Source organism: Lissotriton vulgaris, chromosome 8, assembly GCF_964263255.1.
Source record: "Lissotriton vulgaris chromosome 8, aLisVul1.2, whole genome shotgun sequence".
NCBI lineage: Eukaryota > Metazoa > Chordata > Amphibia > Caudata > Salamandridae > Lissotriton > Lissotriton vulgaris.
The window spans coordinates 34,547,352-34,573,572 of NC_141696.1; the positions used below are offsets into that span (position 1 = coordinate 34,547,352).

The following is a 26,221-nucleotide window of genomic DNA, read 5'->3' on the forward strand; positions in this document are numbered from 1 at the left end:
ATGATGGCACAAGTCTACGCAGTGAGTATTTGATACTTCTACATCCTTCACTTGCTGTGAAATACCTTTAAGTGGCTGTCAGAGAACATCAGACAGATAGTAATCACAATGTCCAAAAGGCACAGTATTTTGAGTAGTTGAGATTTAGAATGGGTCATAAACTCATTTTGCAAGGCAATTAGTACATCCGGTCTCTTGTACCCATTGCTGTATGAAAGTCCACCACCTAGTTCATGGTGGTCTATTACACAATAAACTCTGCCAAAGATCAGCGAGCACCAAAATCTGCATTTGGTAGAAGGTCACAAAATGCCAGACTTGATGGTGAAGATATAACGTCTTTGCTGGCAGGACATCATCTTGGCAGAGGCAACCACAAATACAATGATTCAATCATGGTTGGTGCGAAAGGAGAGTCTGTATCTTTTCGGCATAACTCTGCTTCAAAATCTGTTGGCCTGTTTTGAAGCAAAGTTATCAATGTTAGGGGCAATGTGTCAAGAAAATGTGAATTGTGCCCTAAGATTCATGGAGGGCGAATAATATGTTGGATGAGAAGTATTCATGGGTGGGATACTGCTCCACTCAATTATAACTGGGCTGATATTTCTTGGGTGTGGGGATAAAAACCATTTCGGCCAGAAAACTGCTCCACTAACATTGCTTAGTTAATGTTAGTGTCTGGTGGAGCTCACTGGACCAAGGACAGCTGACCACCTTGTGTAGTATTTCCCTTGCTGCGGTGGGAGTTTGTGGTCCTGGCAGCATTGTTTCGGAAGGGTAATAGCAACCAGCACCGAGATTTCAAGCAGGTATGCTTCCTTCAGCAATAGTGTCCTCGGGGTAAGGTGTGTACCAACTCCAGGGGAAGTGAATATTCATGGGAAGTTATGTCTGTAGGAGTGGCATAGAGGGGTCTCTTCCACCAAGACTGGTCATTCCATGAAACCATACAGAAGGTATGCACTCCCATATGAAAGACACACAAGATACCCGCTCAACGTATTGTCCACACAGTACCAAAAGTCACAACTTAAATGTTAGCAGTGATTTGCATGTGCCCATGGGACACATATAACTTAATGGATCCAGCAATTCCTAAGATTACATGATCGTATGAATGGGTAAGAATTTCTTTTATTTTACATAACCAAGTAATTGGGGTTCACAGAAGTTTGCACACATGTGGAAAAAAATATGAACATCCCTAATCAAATGTAGGAAGCATATTCATCATCATCAAATTAACTTTATTTCGGTTGTTTAAGAACCATAAAAGTACATCAAGTAGTGAAAAATACATTTACAATAATAAAATAATACACATTTAAATCTCATTTTGAATAAAAGCAGTTAGCATGTGGTTTTTAGGGTGATGAAAAAAAGCACTGAAGCAAGAAAATGCATTGATTGACTATTCATAACACAGTAGAAGCATAGTCTTACTGAATTAGAGTAACTTAGTACTACCGAATCAATCTCCGTCTGATTAACCACATTGAAAACAAGAATTTAGCAGTAGCAATAACTATTAGTGTATTAGTATCAGATTTTAAAATTCTAAAAAACTCTACATGGTTCCTGACTCCTAGGTTCACACATAGCTGTATAATCCATTTTTTCCTGCTAACAGAATGAGCAGGACAAAACAATGTCACATGGATTAGGGATTCATTTGGATCATTGCAGCCTGGGCAAGGGCGAACTGGACCCGCTTTCCATTTATCAGTGTAAGAGTGGAGGGGTAGTGTGCCATATCTAAACTGTAGATACAGTTTTTTTGCTAAGACAGGTTCTATAGTGTCTAATTCCTTCTCAAAGCTGTAGACATTTTTAAAATCCAGAAAGCTGTCAGTGAGACTAGAAGACCTGGCTGATCGAAGGACCTCTTCTAAGTTGTAATATTTTATAGACTCAGCCAGGGTTTTCTTTGAGATAGATTTGCATGTGTCCTCCTGGTTGGACCAGAGGTTCTCCATGCCAATCCTAGACGCCTGCTCCCTTATAAAGGATAACCACTTTATCCTCCCTACACTCGGGCGTGCCATCACGATCTTCAATTCTTCTCTATAGCACTCAAGCTCCGGGACGCTCCACAGTCTGCGCCAATAAAGAAGCGGGCGTGAGGCAATAACTTCTGCAATGGGCCTCAAATTTAAATCCAACCTTAAAGGAACTAGAGGAGTGTTTTTTGGTAAGGAGAGCAGATGTCTAATAAAGTTATTCTCTGTTATACTAATCTCACTCGCTGAACAGTGGCCCCAGAGTTCAGCTCCGTAAAGAGTGGCTGATCTAGTTTGGACTTTGTATATTTCCAGTGGAACACTGACTACTTTATGGACACAGGACTTCTGCACCTTGAGAATCCCACCTGTGGACTGAGAAAGGGTTAAATTAGCCTTAGTCATTTGGGTTACCCAACTCATTTTATCATTTAAGGTCAGACCTAAGTAAGTGAAATTATTTACCCTTTCCAGGGGTCGTCCATCCATTAACGGGCGTGGACAATTTATTGTATTGGCATTGAACACCATATGCTTTGTTTTGTCTATATTAATCACCAAATTCCTGTTCCTACAGAATTTGGTGAATTGGTCTAACACCCGCTGCATCCCCATAGGTGTTTTTGAGAGCAGCAGGGTGTCATCCGCAAACATAAGTGCAGGGAATTTGCCACCAGCTAGATTAGGGGCGTCAATGTTATGAACACTATTTAGGTCGTCGACAAGGCCATTTAAAAAAAGGGAAAATAAAGGAGGGGCAAGTACGCATCCCTGCCTAACTCCCTTCTCAATAGGGAAAGCTCTCGTCAGCTGGCCATATTTGCCATAACGTACCTTTGCATAGGTTCCTTCGTGGAGTCTTTTAAATTGGTGACATAAGTAGGGTGGGATGCCCATTGTTGTTAATATACTCCTGCCGCGGCCCTCACCACCTCGAACCATCTGCGTAGCCTGCTGGCGCTGCCGCAGCCCATCTTTGCGAACCCTCAAGCTCAAGGATTGTGAGCTCCATCTATTGCTGTTCCAGTACCGGCCCGGTACTAAGACTGTCCCGCTACCCCTTTTCCCCAAAGAGACTAGAATTGGCAGAATCCTCGTATCCTGGTCCCACTGTATTGTATCACCTTGCCTCAAGATTCGTATATAAAGTCTGTTGAACTCATCCTTGTGTGGTGTCCATCTGTGGGGGGGAAGTTACTTGTCTGTACGATCACCGGAGACGGCCCTCACCGGAGGCCTCTCCCCCTGTACTCGGCCGACCCTCCAGGTCTCCGTCTAACATTGGTGGCAGCGGCGGGATCCGAGCCGACGCATAATCGTACAGAGAGTAACTCACCCCACGACACACAGCCACCATGACGACAAAGGAGAGTGGAACAACGGAAAAATTCCTGATGGAAAAACTAGAAGAATATAGCCACAAAGAACTAAAACAATTCTGCATCGAACTGGGCATTGCTACCACAGGACTGAGCACGAAAGATGACCTCAAACGTGCCTTGGAATCTTGGGCGGAGACGGGTACGGCCGTACCTCAAGACCAAAGCCTCGAGACCACCGAAACAAGCACCGCTCCTACAGAAGAAAGAAGACCGGGCCTCTCACCGGAGGAGGCCCAAGAACGGCAGAAGAGCTGGCTCCACGAATTAGAACTGGCTCGACTTCGCTTAGATGGAGAACTCAAATTGGCAGAACAAAAAATAACTTTAGAACACTTACGGCTCCGAGAGGAGCGAGAGAAGAAACAGAGGCAGAGAGAGCTGGAAGAGAAAAAACTAACCTACGAGCATGAGTGCAACTTGAAGGAACTAGAGATTCTAAGGCAGAACAAAGACCTCGGAGTCCCCGGGCACCAGAGCCCCCCTGTCACTACGGACCCCAAGGTCCACATCCCCAAGGATGTCGTCAGAGAATATTACCGGAACGATGATATCCAACAATGGTTCAAAGCCTACGAAGTAGCAATGACCTCCCACCGGATCCCACGGAGCGACTGGGGAGCCGGGCTATGGGGAAGGTTTATCAACAAAGGGCGAGAAGCCCTGCTGCAACTCCCGGACCATCAGATGACGTCCTACGACCACATGAAAGCCGCCCTCCTCACTCGATACGGACTCACGCCCGAGATGTACCGCCAGAGGTTCCGCGACTGCAAACGGATCCCGGGTACAACTTGGGTGGAGTGCGTGAACTTCTTTAGCCGAGCCTTCGAGTGGTGGATCAAGGGCAGCAAGGTGATCACTTACGAGCAGCTCTTTGACCTCATTGTATGGGAGCACCTCTCTAATAACTGCTTCGTCGGGCTCAGGCAGCACCTCCTTGACAGTAAACTGACTGAACCTCGGCAACTCGCCATCGAGGCAGACCGATGGGAGAGCACCCGAGTTTCCTGAAACTGGCCCAGCGAACAAAACCGAGCCTCCCAAGGGCCCCATCGCCCCCGAGGGGGAGGAGGAGGCCAGGGTCGGGGCAGAGACACCGTCCCGGTGCCCACCACCAGCAACACCCCGCCCCTGGCCGGAAGAGGAAGCCCGCCGACGCGACCAGGATTCCGCGCCAACGTTACCTGCCACCGATGCCAACAACCCGGCCACTACGCCAATGATCCCAACTGCCCGAAAAACCAGAGTCCCATGCCCCGCCAGGTCGCTGCCGCCGCCCTGGGGGAAGAACAAGCCCAAGAAAACACCGAAGAGTATGAGCCAGAGCCATCCGAGTGGGAACCAGCCGCCATGTCCCTGGTCTGCCTAGGGGAAAGAGACCTGATTCCGCGGGCACCCCTTCCCGCCAACACGCAGAAGTACAGCCAGTGGGTCAACATTAATGGGCACCGGGCTGAAGCCCTCCGCGACACAGGGGCCAGTGTGACCGCAGTCCGCTGCCACCTGGTGACCCCGGACCAGATCCTACCGAACATCCTCTGCCCAGTACGGTCGGCCGATAACTCCGAGAGCCTGTGTCGGATGGCATGCGTCCCCTTCGAGTGGGGAGGGGTATCCGGCATGCTAAAAGTGACTGTCCGCGACGATGCCCCCGTGGACTGCCTCCTGGGGAACGACCTTGAAAGTTCTCCCTGGTCAGCCGTTGAGCGAAGAGAACACCTGGGGATGCTGGGCCTCCCGGAATAGGTCTGCGTGATGACCCGGTCAATGGCCGCCCGCGCCATCCCCAGTCCCGAAGAACCAGAATGGCCGGAACCCCCTCCACTGATCGTCCAAGAAGGAGCGACCCTGGAATCCAGTTCCCCGGAGTCCAGCGAAGAGGGACTTGATCGGCTCCAGGACCTTCCCGAACTGGCCCAGTGGCGTCAAGAGGGTGGCCCCACTCAGGAACAATTTCGACAGGAACAGAGAACATGTCCCTCCCTCGAGGGACTCCGACAGCAAGCCCTCGCCCAGAGCGCAGGAGACACCTCGGGGGCCCACTGGATTTATTGGGACAATGACCTGCTCTACAGTGAGCAAAAGATTGCTGAGCTGGGGGCCAGCCGGGTGCTGGTGGTCCCCCTCCGCTTCAGAGACTTCCTCTTGAACCTAGCACACGATGTGCCTCTTGCCGGGCACCTGGGGCAAGACAAAACGTACAGCCGCCTGGTGACCCACTTCTACTGGCCCAAGATGTGGAATGATGTAACAAACCACTGCCGGGCCTGCCCAACCTGCCAGGCCAGTGGGAAGAGTGGCCGAAAACTCAAAGCACCCTTGCAGCCTTTTCCCATCGTCACCACCCCATTTGAACGGGTGGGAATAGACATTGTGGGTCCCCTGGAGCCCAGAACGGTACAAGGACACCGGTTTATCCTGGTCCTGGTGGACCATGCCACCCGCTATCCCGAGGCCATTCCTCTTCGGACCGTGACGGCGCCCGTGGTAGGCCGAGCCCTGATGGGGATTTTCTCACGGGTGGGCTTCCCCCGGGAAGTCGTCAGCGATAGGGGCACGAACTTTATCTCTAGATACATGAAGTCCCTCTGGCAACAGTGCGGGGTCACCTACAAATTCACGACCCCCTATCACCCAGAAGGAAATGGACTGGTCGAGCGGTTTAATCGCACCCTCAAGGGGATGATCATGGGTCTGGAAGAACCCCTACGTCGCCAATGGGATGTGCTGCTCCCGTGCCTCCTGTTCGCATACCGAGAAGTCCCCCAGAAATCCCTGGGCTTCAGCCCATTTGAGCTACTGTATGGACACCCCGTCCGAGGTCCCCTCAGCCTAGTCAAAGAGGGATGGGAGGTGGCCCCTCAGAAGACTCCACCGGATGTATACAAGTATCTCCTGACCCTCTGTAACCAGACCCGGCGATTCAGGGAACTCGCCAAGGCCAACCTTGAAGCCAGTCAGGAGGACATGAAGCAATGGTATGATCAGCATGCCTCCTCCATCGAGTTCGAGCCGGGACAGCAGGTCTGGGTGATGTCCCCGGTTGAACCCTGCGCCCTACAGGACAAATGGACGGGGCCCTTCAAGGTGGTAGAGCGCAAGGGTCCAGTCACCTACCTGATCGACATGGAGTCACCCCGGAACCCCCTGCGGGTCCTCCACGCCAACAGACTCAAACCCCACTTCGTGCGCTCGGAACTCAGCCTCATGATGGCTACCGATAGTGGGACGGAAGAAGACTCCGAGCCCCTTCCCGACCTGCTGAGAACGCTCGAAAAGGACGGCTCCGTGGAAGGGGTCAGACTCTCCGATGCCTTATCCTCAGAGCAACGCCAAGACTGTCGAGACCTTCTGCTCCAATTCGCCGACCTGTTCTCCCTCATCCCCGGGGTCACCCCCTGGTGCCTTCACGACGTGGATACCGGGGATAGCCCCTCTATTCGACACAGGGCCTACCGAGTGCCGGATCGAGTGCGCGCCTGCATCCAGACAGAAGTCTTCAAAATGCTGGCTCTGGGAGTGATCGAGCCATCTGACAGCCCCTGGGCCAGCCCAGTCGTGCTGGTCCCCAAGGCTGCCGCCCCGGGCGTCGCCCCCGAGCTTAGATTCTGTGTGGACTATCGGGTCTGAACGCCGTTACCAGAACCGACGCTCACCCCATCCCTCGGACGGATGAGCTGGTTAACCGCATGGGGGCCGCCCGCTACCTGAGCATCTTCGATCTAACAGCGGGCTACTGGCAGATCGGCCTCACCCCCGGGGCCCAAGAGCGATCCGCCTTCTCTACCCCGGATGGCCACTACCACTTCAAGGTGATGCCATTTGGCATGAAAAACGCCCCAGCTACCTTCCAGAGACTCGTGAACCAGGTACTGGCGGGCCTCGAGGAATTCAGCGCCGCCTATCTGGACAATATTGCTGTGTACAGTCGCCACTGGGCAGAACACCTCCAACACCTCCGGGAGGTCCTGAACGCCCTCCGGCAGGCCGGGCTCACCATCAAAGCCAGCAAATGTCAGGTCGGCCAAGGGTCCGTGACCTACCTGGGACACCAAGTGGGGAGCGGTCTGGTGGCCCCCTTCCAGCTCAAGATCGCTGCCATCCAGGCCTGGGAACCTCCGGTCACCCAAACAGAGGTCCGAGCCTTCCTGGGGCTCACCGGGTACTACCGGCGGTTTGTAAAAGACTATGGCAGCATTGTGGGGCCCCTCACGGAACTCACATCCAAGAAAAACCCCAAAACAGTCAAATGAACTCCGGAATGTCAGGCGGCCTTTGAGAAATTGAAGTCCGCCATGTGCACCACCCCCGTGCTCCAGGCCCCCGACTACAGCCGGGAGTTCATAGTACAGACGGACGCCTCAGATCATGGCGTTGGGGCCGTCCTCTCCCAACTCAACTCCGAGGGAGTCGATCAGCCAGTGGCCTTCATCAGCCAACGCCTGCTGGCCCGAGAACAGCGCTGGAGCACCATCGAGCGGGAGGCCTTCGCCGTAGTGTGGGCCCTCAAGAAGTTCCGGCCCTATCTCTTCGGTACCCACTTCCGGGTGCAAACAGATCACTGACCCCTGCAATGGCTGATGCTCCCTATTTTTCATGTGAACCTTCATGGCAAATTAGTTTACTCTGAACTGCTTTATAATATGATGTAATAAAACCCTGTAAATTGCCCCTGATCTAGAACTTAGTTATTGAGTGGGTCCCATTACTTATTTGTCCCTCAGCTAAACTGATGTTGGGTTTGATGTTGAGGATGGTGCCTTTTAGCACAAATTCCACTATGAAGCAGCAGCGCCTAAGGTAAATATTGGGTGATCTGAATATGGGGTGTTCTAAATTTTGGGGGTAGGGGTTCTGGTTCCACACTAGTAAGGTTAAATCTTCTACTCCAAACATAAACCCTGCTTTGAATCTATGCACATGTTTGGATAAGACAGAAAACTTGAATGAATGACTTCCTCAACAAAGACACATCCCAAATAAAAGCTTTTGCAGGCTGCGAGTCCTCTTTAATCAGGAACCTACACCATTGGTGTGTCTGTTGAAAACAATATTGGCCACTTTGTAAAGGTTTCTGATGTCTTAATCCTGTTGATTCACTTTTTTAAGTCATCCGAGATGGCATCTTCTGGGAGATTCCTCACAAGTCTAACAGTAAACAGGAGTGGCTTTAATCGTTATACCAATGTCTTCATCACACATCCAGGCTACGTACTGGCAACAGTAGAAAAACCGGCTAAGGAAAGCCTCAGATCCAGATCCTCAGATCCAGATTTACATTGAAGTCATGCAACACAGGGTAGCAATTAAAACTACTGTAATACATTGCTTGAATTGGAGAGAGCAGACCTGCACCATATCTACTACGATGTGGTGCTGTTCTGCTCACATTCTGCACTGACACACTTTTGGCAGCTTTTGTGATTGGTGCTAACACTTTGTTATAATTTATTTTCCCTCCTAGTATGTGTGTTGCACAATGCAGCACACATGCAGAGAGGGATAAGAAAAGAGAAAGGAAACATTAAAACATTGCTCCTTATTATGAGAAGACGCAGGATATTTGCACACATCCCTGTCTACAGAGCTGGTCAACTATCACTCTTAGGTTTTCTTGATTTCTAGAATAAATCATGTTGAATTGATTCAAATCATGAGATATCACTATTTGTTGGCAGTGAGAGTCCAATTCAAATTCACACACATTGAGTCAAGATAAAAACACACTCAATGTTTGTGTTCATTCAACTATTAAGTCAGGGGTGACTTGTCAATGCAGAACTTTTCTTTTCTTTCTTTAGAACATAAAAAGTTTATTTAAAGCAAACCCACCTGTGACATTGCTAATTTCTCCCAAAGAACAAGGGACACAGTTGAAGCAGCATGTGGGCTCCCCCTCGCGATATGCCTTCCTGTACCCAGGGGGGCAGCTCTCACTGCAGACAGAGCCAGGGACCTGCATGGGGGGCAGAGATATTACAGTCAGCCAACATCACAGTGTGGAGGACTGTACATGACACACAGTGGGGGTGCAGCAAAGGTATGTGACGTAAGCATTGAATGACCGGGAGTGCATTAAGGAAAGAAATCACAGCCCAACAGTGAGTGAAAAAAGATGAAAGGAAAGACAAACTCAAAGCACAATAAACCACAGAGAGGTCCTAGCAGGCAAAGCAGGTGTCTTTCTTACCTCAACGCCTACAGAGTATTTTTTTAAAATTCATAGAGCGATATGACTTAAAATACATGGGGTTTCCCCAATAAGAAGGGCCACTTTATATTATTTTTATAAACATTTTTACTATCCTCAAACAACAAGAATCAGAAGTGATAATTTCCTAAAAAAAAGCAATGCAGAATGCAAAATTTACATTTCATAGGGTAACCCAATTCTGAATGTTGAAGTGAAAAAACTGCTTCACCAATATTATTGATCTGGGTTGACACAGTTCAAACTGGACTGTTCTCTCTGTCTAAAGCAAAGTGGACAAAAATTATGTATTCAAACGCGATTCCCCTGAGATTGCCAGTACCTACGAATGTGTGTTTTCCTCTGTGCGATGCCTAGAGTGCAATGGGTATGTCCTCAGGGAGGTATGTGTTTGCTGTGACACAGGACACAAACTACACCTCAGTGAGGCCTACATAGGCCGAATCTGGTCTTGGGTTCCTTAGTTCCCAACTGGACTCTTCCAACTGGAGCAGGTCTAATGCTGATTTGTATTTGGCTGGCCTCTTTCTAGAATGAAATATACTTTTTCAAGCATTCCACCCTTCATCTTTGTATTTCCCTCTGTGTTAGGTGGAAGAATGAATTTGGAGCAGGTTCGCTCGTGTCAACCATGTGCACATCATGCATTTGCAATCTAGGGCCTGATTCACAAAGGGTCTCCACATGTCACGGAGGCCCCGCAGACGTGGGGAAGTCTCTGCAATCAGGGCAAAATTTCTCCACTGGGAATTCTCATTGCTTAGATTCAGCCCTGAGTGTGAAGACTCCTCCACGACTCCGGAGCCTACAGTTTTGCCCGGAGTGCAGAGACCCCCACATACCTGTGAGTCCTCCGCGACAAGTGTGGAGACCCTTTGTGAATCAGGCCCTACAATGGAGACAACTAAACCACTGGGAAACGCTCAGAAGCCACTGAGGTGTCTTTTAAGGGAATTATTATGGATAGCCAGAGGTCACATCTACTAGTACTTTCTAACCTCTGGTCCTCTTGGCAGTGCTTTAATGTTCTCTGATTTATAAGTGATGGGACAATGCTAAAAGAAAGGTATAAGCAGGGATTTCTAAGAGTGATGCTTTTGGTCTGTACTTCCAGACACTAATCATATCTTAAATCACAAGAAGCATCCATTTAGCAGTTGGTGTTTCTGGGGATGCTCATTTTAAGCACTGGTCTTAGAAGCATAAGCAAGTGGCAGGGAGAGAGGAGCTGCATTGCTTTGCATCCTTTCCCCACTGCTGCTACCGCCGCTATGGGGTGGAGAGGGTCCACCCATTTGTTTCCACAGTCCCATGAATCCTGCACCATAGTGAAGGCACAAGACTGCGGTGCAAGTGATTCACAATAGCCAGTGACAATAAGCCACTGAAGTTGGTCCAACCCCATAGTAGTGCCCTAAGGTAACAAGACACTGTGGTGAGTAAGTGTGGAATGGAGGGGTGTGGGGCTTTACTGAGCACATAGGTGTGGGCATGTAACTCTATATTGGCATATGAATCTGTGCCTGGGTTGGTGAATGTGTACTGCGTCCCTGACACTGTTTTGTGGCATGAGGCTATAATTTTACTTTCCCTGTTCATGGCATGGTTGGCTCTACTGGCATATTAAAGCTTTCTTCAAGGTGTATTGTTGTAGCTGCAAAAAAGGAAGTGCGCTTTCAGAAACAGTGGTTCCTATAGAATGATACTATCTATCTTGATATTAATAATTTGCGTAATAGCAATGTGAAAGACAGTTTAAGGTGTTGTCAGAAGACAAAGAAATCACAAATACCAATGATTAAGTATATCACAGTTCATCTTTTAATATACAAAAAGAAGGAAGGCGTATATACAATGAGAAACAATTGTGCGTAGCGTCCCCAGTGAAAACAGTAACCTCAAATATTGTTCAAGCTGACTCACGCAGCTTTGCAGTCCGTGCGGTGGACTGTCCCGCGTATAGGATGTAAATGTCTTTTTTAGGATTGCGTTTCTTTCTAAGATGTATTGTAAATGGTTTTAAGTAACTGTGCAATATAAATAAAAACACTCCTGAGATATAGGATGAACTCTGATTTTTAAACGACCCGTTTTCTGAAAATATTAGCAACACTGATAGGGGTACCCTGAATGAAAAATACGATTAGGGTACTCAAATGAAGAAATAAAATACTCTTCTCCACAACTGATGACACAGGAGCCTTATAGGCCCATTCACATCGCAATTCAGAGTTCTCCTTCACACTATTAGCCCACTCACGCTATAGTGTACCATCTCTTTCATCGTAATGCTGTGCTATCCTTGACGAGCAACCCCATATCTTCTCTGACACATTGGCTACCTGGCTGGGTCCCATTGTGAGTATCTCTTTTCTTTTCTTTCACTCATGTGTGGCACACACTCCTCACGCGGCTGTGTGGCCTTATCAGCAGATGTCCTTACATCTCTAGGTCCTGCTGAGACCCCACACTGCACATAGGGTCAAAACGTTGTTGATACAAAGCAAAAGCAAACCATTAACAAGGGCATATCATTGTATATAGCTGCTGTTCACTCTGTACATATTTAATGATCGACTTTAAAAGAATTGTGGAAACCTTGTAAAAATACTGTCACAAAATTAGCACCAATATTTGAGGTTCCTGTTTTCACTGGGGACACTACTCACAATTGTTTCTCATTGTGTTTCATCTTTTGACATTGTATATACTCCTTCCTTCTTTTTGTATATTAAAAAACTCTATTGTGATATACTTAATCATTGGTATCGGTGGTTTCTTTGCCTTCTGACAACACCTTAACCCTTCAGATTGCTATTACGCTAATTATTAATATCAAGATAGATAGATCATTACACAGGAACCACTGTTTCTGAAAGCACTTTATCTACCCTTCCTTAGTTAGTAGGGCATGCATATTTGAAGTCCTGAAGATGATCCCTGTATTGGTCTCTAGGATCGAAACGTCGTTGACACCCAAAACTGCTCATACATATGCTTTTGATGTCACTATTTGTTTATGTACAGTCGCTCCTTGCGATTTGTTTGTTTAATTACCTACTTGTTTAGAAAACAAACCATGAGCATTGCCAGAAATCCCCCCTCTCGTCTCTCTTTTATGCTTCCCAAACTGTATGTCCTAAATGTCTCTGTAGTAGGACACAGTCTTGTGTCCCACTTTTAGTATCCGTGTGTGCTGAATCCTTAAAACTGTCTCCTAATTAAACATTGAACCTCTGTCCAGCTGGACAAGTTTTTACCAATACAGCACTGATCGGGTCTGAATTCATTTCTTCCTTGTTTATTATCTATTCTTCAGTAGGGACCACGGACTCCCAAGGTCCCTAGCCGACTTTAATTGGGTTACCCTTGTTGTTAAAACAGAAGTATAGCACAACCGCTGGGTTGCAAGGGACTTGAAATTGAATTTCCCCTCTCTGAAGTGGGCCATTTTACTTACTTTTTGCCTCTCTTACCCCGCCCTCACTTATTTTTCACCTCTTTATTTTTTTCAACTGTGCCTCCAATTGCTATGTCTGACAACGAACCCTTGTATTCAGATGACTACATCAAAAAAATCTTAGAAGGGCCTTCACTATTCACTAGCTCTGATGAAACCCTGTCCAGCTCCAATACCACTCTCACCGAAGAACTAGAGAAACACAAAAGGAAATTTATACGCCTTGAGTTAATGATACGCATGCTAACGGAGTATCTAAAAGCAAATATAATTCCCGTAGGCCTACAAGTTAAAAATATCCCTGGGGTATTCACTGACAACCACAAATATATCACCAACTTCAGTTACGTTAATACCACGTGCTCGAGGCACTGGATGTTGCTAGGCATCAATATCGCCAGTAAGGAACTTAAGAAACTTACTGAAGTCATTAGTGACCTTGAAAAACAAATAAAAGATAATAACATACCTGATGGCAAGAAACTACTAGAACAGATCCAAAAAACTGTCGACGAGTTCCATAGGATAGAACAAAATAAAAAAAACAATAAAGTCAAGAAAGACATTAAATCTTTTTCTCAAGAACGAGCCTATCCATACCTGAACAAAGACTTTTATACCAATAGGGCATTCAACAACCCCCAGAACTCAAGACCTTGGGGATGCTTTAACCGCAGAAACAACTTAGTCGGATTCTCCGACAGCTCAGATGAATCCTCAGACAATTCTGACACTGCGAGGGCCAGAGAACTAACACTAGAAACCCTAGCACCCATTTTTTAGGCCGGGGCCAATCAGAACCACAGAAAAGAGGCAGTGTCAAACAACAGCCTCACTGGAACAACCCACCAGGGGAACGCCAGAGACAGCAGAAATGTTACCAATGGTAACTCACAATATGGAACCCTCCAATTCAAACAATAATCTCACAATCCCCATTTTCAACCTCTCGACACTCCATCTTTCGGATAAAGAAATGTCTATACTAAGTAAAGGACTATCATTTGTCCCCACCACCTATCCTAACTTCCTTGACTTGTAGACAGAGCTACTACGTTTCTTCCGTAAGATACGCTTACATAGCTACTTCTTACAAAATCCTAGCCCTACAAGCACAGCAAATCAACCCTTACGTCCACCTTCCACATTTTCAACCTTCTCTAACATGATTCCAAGTGAGATCCTCACTTTTTGAAAAACTGGTCTTGAATGATATTGCCAAACTTGAAACCACTCACCAATACATTCCCTACAACATTACCAAAGCGGAGAAAACTGCCATCTCCACCCTATTTCGCAACGAAAATCTCTTGATCAAATCAGACGATAAGGGCGGAGGCATAGTACTCCAAGAGGTTAACACATATAAGGATGAAATCAACCGTCAACTCTCCAATACAGATCATTATTGTAGATTACCTACTAACCCTACAAATGAACTCCAAACACTGATTCTACAGATTATCAACGAGGGCCTTGGGCAGGGTTTCCCTAGCAAACACGAACATCGCTATCTCAACATCAAACTACCAAGGACCCCGGTTATATACACTTTACCTAAAGTGCATAAAAACATGGACAAACCTCCGGGCCGCCCTATTGTCTCAGGGTGCAGCTCGATCCTGGAGTCCCTGGGACAATATGTTGACTTTTTCATTAGGGACTTCCTGACACACACCGACTGCTATATATGTGATAGTATGTCAATGATTAAAATGGTTGAAAACTATCCCTTCGACCCCACCACTGAAACTCTCGGCACATTGGACGTTGAATTCTTATACACGAATATTCCCCAGACTGACTCACTACTTGTGATGGAAAACGCCCTCAACAAACGCCCTCACCCTCACTCTGTCCCCACTAAATGTATACTACAAATCCTTGAGATATGTTTAACTAGGAATTTCTTCGTATTCATAAGGACAATTCAACCAGCAAGTCAAGGGTACTTCAATGGGGGCAGTTTTTGCCCCCAATCTAGCCATTCTGTGCATGGATTACCTAAAAACTAACTACATTCTATCTATAACAAATTCCTTCCACAATGGCATCAAACAATGGAAGAAATATATAGATGACATTTTCATGATCTGGAAGGACAACAAGCTTAATCTAGCATCTTTTTTCCATTGGCTCAACAATAATTGTGGTGGCCTCCAATTCACATTGTCAAAGGACAAAGCAGCAATTTCATTTCTTGACCTCAACATTTTACATAGGGAGGGCATTCTCATCACTAGCTTGTTCCGTAAACCAACTGAGCGGAACACCTTACTGCGTTATGATAGCCACCAGCCGTGGGCACTCAGCGACTCTTTACCGTATTACCCGTTCCTTCATATCAGGAGGAACTGGTCCTTGCAGGAAGACTACTTTCACGAGCCGAAACTACTACATATCAAACTAACAAGCAGACTGTACCCTCGAAGACTTGTATGAAATGCCATGAAAAGAGCTTGGTTCTGCGCACGTGAAGCCCTTTTGGAGGTCAAATCGAAACTGTCACAAAACCGGCTGGTTTGTGTGACAACCTTCTCCCCAATCTCCAACACTGTACGTAAATCTATATTAAAAAAATTGAATGTCCTTAATGTTGGCAGTCTGCATCTTGAGCGCTCCATGTTTGCTTTTAAACAGAACAAAAACATCAAAGACCACCTTGTGAGTGCAGCCCTACCCACAAAATCCCAACCCATCACTTTAATTAACCAGTGGGGGATTCCTCCTCTTACTGGCCATGAAAAATGTGGCAACTGCAGCATCTGTGATTTGACAATTGAGGGCAAAGAGTTCTGCTTTGAAAATATACGAGTAGAATGCAAAACATTCACCGACTGTAACACTTGCAATGTTGTGTACGCTATTTTATGTCCCTGCATTAGGATATTTATTAGCCAAACTACCCAGAAAATACAACTACGCATCTGCCAGCACCAGAGTGGAGTGAGATGCAAGACACAGAATGCTCCACTGGTTGACAACTACACTGCAACTGGACACTGCAAGGACTACATGCGTTGGACAGTCATGAGTGTGGTCAAATTCCCACCCAAGAGGGGGCGACCTATCCAAAATTTTGAACCAGGAGGAATTAAAATAGATTTTGAAAACCAGTAGCCTTCACTCTGGACTCAATTGCATTGAAGGTTGGGCAACCTTTATCTAACATTACAATTGAACTATAACCTGGACTTCTGCACACCTTGCTAAATTTCTGCCCTTCTGAGTTTCACTTACGGAATATGTTTGTTTGTATGGATATTATTGTTCATTTCTTTCGTCGTCCTCCAAATCATTCTTTACATATTTCACCAGTTTTATTCACTAACCACCTTCTCCCCAGTTGCAGTCCCCTCCCCCTATAAATCTTGTACAACACAAGTACCACCTTCCCTTCCAATATGGCCCCGCTCATACAATTTAGTCCTGCAACTCTTTCCCTTGAGCCACGCGTTCACGTGACTCTATGCCGTCCAATCACTGTGTGGCACCTTCCACTTGAATCCCCGGGTGGCTGACTTCCTTCTCCCACATCGAGGAAGCAGACCCCCGCAGAAACACACCGCATTTTCAGCGGAAGGTAAGCCAGACACTCTCTTCCGAGAGCCTCTGTTCCACCCTCCCCTTGTGGCCCACAATTGACCACTTGTCCTTTCCCTTAGGCGACCCCGCCGCAAGGAGCACACGGCTGTGGCTCCCTTCGCTTTGGACGACTATCTCTCGCCCAAGCAAACCAGGATCTGTCAGTTCCCCTCTGCGCTGCACCACGAGAACCTGCACCTTCCCCTCCCCCATACCTCACAATGTTGCCTTGTTTTAGGTTACCAGCCTGGACACAAGCTGGCCTCGTGGCTAACACCCCGCTAACTTTGGCAGAGATCTCCACCACCCCACCAATCGCAGCACCTCCCGGCTTTGACACGGCACACAACCAATTTACTGGTAAGATTCCAATGCCTTCACGTCCTACCCGCCTCCTGCCCCTCTGTACAGCTTTTACTCATACTGGATCCCTCTTCTCCACCAGGCAGTTCTCGCACTGTCCCCTGCCTCCTGCGGCTCCACCCTGTTGCACCGGCTACCTTCCCATATCAGTTAGCAACGCTACCTGCTCTACACGCTGCAGACTGCACGCGCCCAGAAATTGCCTGTGGCGGCTCAACCCTGTAGCATCGGCTACCTCCCTATTTCAGTAAGCAATGTTTCCTGCCTGGACAGTGCTCTCAGTCCAACTCTGCACCCTGCTGATCACCATTTTAAACACTTAGGGCCAGATGTAGGTAGCCTAATACCGGTTGGTAAGGCCAGAAATAACGAATTTCGTCCGTTACCAACCGATATTTGGCTACTGAGATGTAGGAGCCCAAAAAAGACCGATTCAGTAAATACAAGTCGGTAGTTTACCGATTCGGAATTTACCGATTCGGAATTTACCAAATCTGTATTTTCCGAATCGGTATTTACCGAAACGGTATGTTCCGAATCAGTTTTTACCAAATTGGTATATTCAAAATCGGTAAATAAGAAATGCCAAACAATGACTATCTAAAATACTGAATTTTGGGCTAGATGTAGGTAAAAAGTTTTACCGATTCTAAAATACCGAATTTGACTGATTCGGTATTTTAGAATCGGTAAAACCTATGTAGGTAATTATTCGGCATTTTTTACCGAATCGTTAAAATTCGGTAATTATCGAATCGGTATTTACCAATTTGGTAATTGCAATTCATTCCTATGGGCCTGGAGGCCCATAGGAATGAATGTCAATTACCGAATCGGTAAATAACGATTCAGTAAAATTATGAAATAGTCAAGGGTGGCAGGGTGTCACTTTGACACCCTGTTGCACCCCTGATTAGTGCTTGTGTGCCATGTGGCACACATACATGCCCTAAGGGCCCTATGGGCATGTGTGTGTGCCACATACATGCCCTAAGGGAATGTATGTGTGCCACATGGCACAGGTGTAAATGCACATAATTGCATTTACATAGGAATTTGTTATTTACCACCAACTAACAGTTGGTGGCAAATAACGAATCCTTAAAGCCCTGTAGCACTGTTAACAGTGCTACCTACATTTCAAAGTACAGATTCAGTAATTTTACCGAATCAGTCATTTTACCGAATCGGTAAATTTACCGAATCGGTAAAATTACCGAATTTGTATTTTTTAATGCTCTACATCTCAGTATCCAAATACCGGTCTGTAACGGTTGAAAATCGGTATTTTCGGCCATTACAGACTGATATTTGGATACCTACATCTGGCCCTCCATGAAATTCTGTATTTAAGAGCCAGATATTACCATGGATTGAAAGCAGGTGGTAACCAGGTGCAGGCTATAAAAAAGGACCCAAAATGCAACAGTGTGGCCAGAATGGCGGCATTCTACGTCATTGCAAGGCGGCTACGGCTACAGGAAGCAGGAGAGAGGGTCTGGAGAAGGGAGGAGCAAGTCTACAGGCAGAGGATAACGCTCTTCCAACTCACTGAGCCAGAGATCTTGCAAAGGTACAGGCTAGACCCCCAAACCCTCCTGGACTTGATCAGGGACCTGCACCCACTCCTGGAGCACCCACCACCAAGGGCGCACGCCATCCCACCCCATGTGCAGGTGCTTTGCAGCCTACACCTGCTTGCATCTGGAAGTTACCAGGGGTGATTGCTGCGGTAGGTGGGGTGTCCCAGAGCTGCCTGTCCTGTTTCTTCTGCAAGTTCCTAGAAGCCATGATGCAGAGAATGCATCATTATATCAGCTTCCCTGACACACATGCGGAACTGCTAAAGACAAAGACTGACTTTTATCAAATGGCACACTTCCCACACGTCATCGGCTGTATTGATGGCACCCACATCCCAATCTGTGCACCTGCTGCCACAGAGTACATTTACTGCAACAGGAAGTCAACACATCTTTCAGAACAATGGAATGTACACACGCCTGACAGCGGAGGAATTCAGAGAAGGATACCTGCTAGGTAAAATACTGTGACCCACCATGATAGATATTGTAGATGTATGTGTTGTTGTGCATGTGAATATTATGTTCCAATAGGTGACAGTGCATTTGCCGTCTGCTCGTTTATCCTGACACCCTACCTGAACCTATATACGCCAAGCCAGAGACGATACAACGTGGAACACAAATCCACTAGGAATGTTGTTGAGTGCACCTTTGGGCTCCTAAAAAGCAGGTTCCGCTGCCTTCACAAATGAGGAGGCGCACAGCTGTTTTCACCACTCATCTGCTGGAAGATCATTCCTACTTGTGCAATGTTGCACAACCTTGCTACAAAGAAGGGCACAGAGGTGGAATTGTGCCAAAACCAGGACCATGATGATGAACATGCACTGCCAGACCCCAACACAGCAGGAATCGCAACAGCTACAGATGGCAGACAGAGATGGGCAGAGATCACACGCAACTATTTTTGAGTAAGTAAGGAGACAAAGACAGGTGGAGTATGTACCAAACGTAGTTTAATTGGTGGCACTACGCAGGTACTCAAAGGCACAAATGTGCAACACAAATGGTATCCATGTATATTGGTAGTCCTGGCTCACTTCCCCATTAAAAGTCATGGAGTGTGGGCAGCATAAGTCATTTTCAGCCACGCCTACCGGTGCCAGGTGTAATTGGCTGGCTGTCCTCACTAGGTGTGTGGGAAGTTTTAGCACCATGGAGCCTGCTGCTCCTCCGTGTCTCAGTAACAGGGAGGTTTGTCATGCTGCTCCTACTAGTGCTTTCCTCACTTTCAGGAACATCCAGTGCAGCAGTATGTGCTGACTGTGCAGTACAAAAGGGGGTGGTGATGGACGGAGCATCTGAACCAATCAAACACTCATACCCAGTCAACAGATCTGGGTTTAATCCATCACCGTTCTTTAGCCTACTCTACCACCCCAGTTCAGACATGGCCATATGCAAATCAGTCTGACCCTGTGCCTCATGGGGTCTAACATGGTCTCAGTGACATTGAAGTAACTAAAAGTGTGTAGCTTACTGTTTTAACATCTCACATGCATGAAGCACTCACTGAACTGAATCCAGCTACAGCAAGCCATATAGGATTTAGTTTGACTTTTGTATGCTCATGACCTAGGCCCACCAAAACACAGCACAGTTCCTGCCAGCATGCACCATAATTAATGTGCTGTCTGAGCCTGGCAGTGGCAGCATTACAGGGAGTAACTGGGGAGCACTTGGCAGGCCAAGCTGAGCTTCAGATGCCCCCCTGACTTGTTTGAAGTGCAGAGAAGATTAGAGCACGACAGTGACCTGCTATGATTAGCCACATCACAACACATTGTGTATGCTGCGCAGTGTGGGCCGCTGCTTGGTCTTCAGGGTGGGGCAGGGTGGATGTGTGACTGTATTCAGTCAGCTTCAGGTCATTGGTGAGACGAGTGGTAGTACTACTACTATTGACTGTCAGTGTAATATATCAATCACTTCTTGTTCTCTCCTGTGGGGCTGCGCTGCTGTATTCAGGGACGAGGGACCTGGGGTTGTGGAAAACTTGAGCCACCATCCTCTGACTCATAGATTTTGATGGGTCACCTTAGCACTGCCACTTTTCAGCTGACAAGAGGTAATCGTTAGTTTTGAAGTAAATGTGTGTAATTCATCATCTAAGACTGCTAGAAAGACAGCTCATTGTGTTACTGGCTTCCACCAATAATTGTGTCCAACTTGAGGATCAAAGTTTCATATTTTTCTTGAGAGGGCATCAAGCCTTTCATGTTCCAGACACTGATAAAGTGAGAGTGACTGAGTGAAGTAATTGGAACATAGTTTACCAGCACAGAGTTTCTTCCATTTATTTATTAACCATGATATTTCAAATCTGAAAGTTCACATAAAAACTCTAGGGATTAAATTTTAGATACTCCGTTAGTTTCATCTAGTCAAGCACTGGTGGCGCAAGTACCGTGACTCAGCAGTCCACCAGCCTCAGGTACAAGAGACACCTATTAAGCAAAAGACTGTGGCAGCAATCTTTGACAAAAGGCGAACCGTGAAGACAAAAGAGCCCATAGTGGCTACAACAGTGCCATTAAGTGAAGCCAATGGTCTTTCACAGTCAGGAACGAGGCTGGAACTGGCTATCTTGTGTATTGACAAAGCTGTCGAACTGGAATCTGATGGGAAATTTTACTCTATGTCTGACTTAACGACCTTGTCTGACAAGGAGCATGAGTTGGATAGCTCCAGCAACTTGGGGGACTGGGGGGATCTACCTGATGACTTAGTAGGAGAAGAGTTTGACCAGTCTGCTTCACTGTCTACAGTGAGGAAAACAACGGATCCCACGGAGGGAGTGCAGCAGGATCAAATCCAGCAGGTTACGCAGCTAAACCTGGATGAGGAGCTGGAAGAGGGCTCAATCACTCTTGGCTTAATCTACAAGACTATCATGGCTCATCGAACCGAGACGAAAGTGGAGGGCTAACGCACGCAAGGAGCAGTAAGGAAACTCTGGAATACTGTGAGACGGCTGGTCAAAACCTGCGCTGAAGTAACCACGAGGGTGGTCGAAGTCGAGGAGAGAGTTTCATCGGTTGAAGATACCTTAGTGAAGCAACAGAGGGCTGTGGAGTCCTTACAAAGATCAGAGTCTGATGTAGAATGGAAGCTTACGGACTAAGAGAATCGGGCACGCCGCAATAATCTACGCGTGCTAGGAATAGCAGAATCAAAGGAGGGGGCAGACCCTCGCAAATTCGTTATACAGCTGTTCAAGCAAGCCTTCCCAGAATTAAGTGCTTGGAATTGGGAAGTTGAAGTAATTCGTGCCCATAGATTTCCTTTTGTGCTGAGACATCATGGTAAAGAAGGACAAAGTGGTCAGAATCTCTACCCAAGGGCGATATTGATTTGCTGGAATAATTTCTTGCTGCGCGAAGCCCTGAATGATTTAGCAAGGCCGGAGAAGAAAAGATCTGCTATGGGATGTGAGTTCTTCGTTCACCCAGACTTTTGCCCAACGACTGTTAAAGAACGCTGGCAAATGTGGGAGCCCAGGTGTTCCTGCTTAACCCTTCAAAGTTAAAAGTCATTATGAATGGGAAAGCGTGGTTCTTTACATCCTGCAGTGCAGCACAGGACTACTTAAAGGAGTTGGTTGAGCATACCAAAAGATAGACACTGTCATATACAGCGCTTGTTCCGTTTAGAGGGAATCTTCTTTGCTGACTAGGTTGGGTTTGCCTGTATATTGCTAGTTGGATTTGGTTGGGGTGATCATCGCTTAGAATTTGTTGTTGTTGTTGTATATTAATAAGTGCCTATCTTTTTTCCCGAGAACTTTGTTCTCAAAATTTGTATACTCAAATGTTTAGTTCTGATATAACCGAGTACCCCAGAATTACTATCTTCACGACTAAGGCCTTAGTCGGGGCAATGAGGTTTATTGCAATGATTAGTCTATGAAGCTTAATAGTGTGTAATTGTGTGTTTTTTTTTTCTTCAGGTCTGTCTGTGGTACCTATAACTTAGTTAGATGTCCTAGGAAAGGAAACATGGTGTAAGGAGTAGAGGGGAAAAGGAATGGCACAAGTGTTGGTAGGGGAGCTGATGGGGGGGGCACGGTTATAGCATCGCAACATCACTGCAGACATGGTCCTTAAGCCTCACTGTGGGTGGCGGGGTGTGGGGGGGAAGGGAAGGGAGGTGGGGGGGAGGGTAAAAGGGGGGGACGGGGTAAAAAAAACAAAAAGAGTGTTGGATTGCATTGCAGAAATGGTATTACAGTTTGAGTATATGCACATTATGTACTTACGTTTGAATCTTTTTTTTATTCTGATGGGGCAGGATAAATTGGCTGTATGTACATGGAACGTATGCAGCCTTAATGATGGTAAAAAGCAGGCTCTCTTTGCTAAAATTGTTCATTTGCTGCGGGTAGACATCCTTTGTATACAGGAGACTCATGTACCGTGGGGGAAGCGGGATTCTCGTAGGCTGGCTGGCTATGAGCTCCTTATTTGTTCCAAACAGACCTCTATGATTAGAGGGGTCACTATATTTATGAAGCGGCGTTTAGGTTCTTGCAAAAGGGCATTGGGGGATAGAATGGGCAGGTGGGCCATAGTCGAAGCTTGTATAGGTGGTAAACATCTAACGATTTGCAATGTTTACGGGTCGAATTGAGACAATCCGGAGGTGGTGCAACAGCTGGATGTGGAATTGGAAGGCTGGCCTACTCCACTTCTGGTGTGTGGCGATATGAACATTAATACTCGAAGTAATTTCGATTTAGCTAGAGATCCAAATTATGTGGGCAGAAAGCCAAAAGTATTTAAAGCGCTCCAGGCTCTTCTACAGGAGCATGGTTTGGTAGATCTATGGTTCCTACATAATAAAATGGAAGATGGGTTCACGCATCACTCTATTCCCCATAACAAAAATGTTAGGTTAGACTATGTTTTCCTTACAGAGCAGGTGGCAATTGCTTCTTCTATTTCTTGTTTTCCACGACTTATATCGGACCATAATCCATTGATAGCAGAGTGTGATTGGCCTCAAATCAGGAAACCCCCTAGGGAGTGGACGTTCGAAAGGAAGCTGTTATGTGAAGATGAGTATCGGGCCCATATTAAAAAGTGGATAGCACAGTTTCTAAATATAAACATTGGGTCGGCATCTGATCAAGTGGTATGGGACACGCTGAAAGCCGGACTACGGGGGGAGACCAAAAGTTTTACTTCATATAGGTGGAAGTCTGAACAAGAGCAGATGCGAAGTCGGGTTAAGGAGCTAAGGGAGGCAGAGATGGAACTTACTTTGAATATTAAGAATGGCTTCGAAACTCTGTTGAGACAACAAAAAGTAGCAATTTTGAAAGCCCAATTATCGGAATCATTAGGAAAAGATCTCGCATCGAAGTACTTGCAATATTGTACAGAGATGTTTGAGTTCGGGACAAATTCTGGTAGGGTTCTATCCAAGAGACTTCGCCAGCGCAGTATACAGAACCAGGTTGTAAAAATCCAAGATCAATATGGAACAATACATGATACTCAGGAGGCAAATAATAGAGTTTTCTTGAATTTTTACTCCTCTTTGTATTGGCAAGATATTCCTAGGCTGGATATCGAGAGGGCCATGGAGGAGTTTTTAATTGATATGGAGAAAATTAAAATTTCTCAAGAACAGGCTGAATTTTTGGGGTCACCTATTCAAATGGAGGAATTGGAGCTGGCTGTTAAATCTTTAGCCAATGGCAAGGCCTGTGGCCCAGATGCTGTTCCACTGGAATTCTATAAAATCTTTTTAGATGATATTAAATTGTTTTTTCTTGAGGCCCTTAGAGCAGCGCAGAAGGGCATAGTGCCAGAATCATGGCAAAATGCAACTATAGTTTTGTTTAGGAAAAAAGGGAAACCCGAGCTGCTCCCATCATCATTTAGGCCGATATCACTAATTAATGGCGATTCGAAAGTTTATTAAAAAATATTGGCTTGTCGACTTGCGCAAGTGATTACTCCGTTGGTCTCCATATATCAGCATGGATTTATTCCAGGCAGGGACACAGCGGATCATGTCAGGCGCTCCATAGCATTGCTAGACTGGGCCCATGTCACGAAATCTCCCCTTGGGCTGATCCTGTTGGATGCAGAGAAGGCTTTCAACAGGGTCTCCTGGGGGTTCTTGTGGATGGTACTCAGATGGAAGGGGTCTCCAGATGAATTTGTACATGCAGTCTCAGCTATGTATCTTTCCCCAAGAGCTCAATTGCGCATCTCAGGGCAGCAGACCAGCTTTTTCCTATTACTAGGGGCGCACAGCAGGGGTGTCCCTGTTCACCCCTGTTGTTCGCCCTACACATAGATCCGCTTCTCTCTAAGAACGTGGCTAATCAGGCTATAGTTCCAATAAGGGCTGGTGATATCTCCCACAATCTGCTAGCCTACCCAGATGATATAGTTGTTATAACATCTGATGTTCCATCTGCATTCCCTGCACTGAAGGAACTAGCAAAACAGTTCGGAGCAGTGTCGGGTTATAAGCTCAATGTTTCAAAAGCGCAGGTGGTTCAGACTCCTGATATGCCTATATCCGACGCTCCTGTTGTCCCGGAAGCTATGTATTTAAGGGTGCGGATAAGTCCCACAGTGGATAGGATCCCGGACTTAAATATCCTCCCAATGATAGAAGCAGTCAACACTAAATTGGAGAGTCTCGATAATTTACACCTATCCTTGTATGGTTGCTGTAGCGTCCTTAAAATGATAGTCCTCCCGAAATTTTTATATTTGTTTAGAACCATTCGTTTGTTATTCTCTCAAAATAGCTTGATCAAGGCAGAGAGGGTTTGTGGTAGGTTTTTGTGGGGCTATAGGCGCCCGCAACGAGCAGCTAAGTGGATGTACCTTCCTCGAGATCGGGGGGGCTGGGCGGTCCCCAGCCTTGTTATGTACTATTGGGCAGCAAAGATACAAGTTATGGGAGTGCTGATATGTGGAGATAGGGCGAATGTACCGAGGTCCAACCAACCTACTATCTATGAGATAGGGATGGGTGAAGCTGCCAAGGGTATATTGTTGGAGGTTTTGGAGCCTAGTTATTATAAAAGGACACGCTTCAAAGTTTTGATCGCTGCATGTACTATCTGGCGGAAAATTAGGAAGAAATTAGCCATTCCAAATTTGAATCTCTATACGCCATTTAAAAGCAGCAGAGTGTTTCCGAGTGTCTTTCAAGATTATGTAATGCTTGGCTGGCAAAGGCAGGGTGCCTATATGTTGGGTGACCTAGTAGAGGATGGGTAAATTCTAGTATACAGTGATATTAGGAATAAATATAAATTACCCCCGAGTGATTTTTTTTAAATATTTGCAAATACAAAGCTTTGTGTATAAACAATTGAAGACTTCACCAGGTATACTGGATAAGATACCAATCATTGAGATGATTAGGAAAAGAAGTAGAATAGGGTACTCTATCAATATTAAGGGCCATATGTATCAACACATTTCCCCATAGACACAGAATGGGCAAAACCCTTTGATACATCTGGCCCATAGTATCAACCTTCCCGGATGATTTGTCAGCTCAAAGTGCTAAGTGGGAATCTAAATTAGGAAGGACAGGTATTGACCTAGCCCCGGTAATGGACTTTGCCAGCAATGAGGTTCCGTGACAATTGTAAG

The 26,221-nt window shown here is 46.3% G+C and overlaps 1 protein-coding gene across 1 annotated transcript in view; it reads right to left on the reverse strand.

Annotated features, from left to right (window-relative positions):
* The window catches only part of LOC147693320 (extracellular calcium-sensing receptor-like), a 116,876-nt gene that overhangs the window by 14,177 nt on the left and 76,478 nt on the right, over positions 1 to 26,221 (reverse strand). Inside the window, exon 3 of the mRNA XM_086935927.1 lies at positions 9,218 to 9,341. Within this exon, the coding sequence (XP_086792053.1) occupies positions 9,218 to 9,341 (124 nt within the window). The remainder of the gene's footprint in view (positions 1 to 9,217; positions 9,342 to 26,221) is intronic.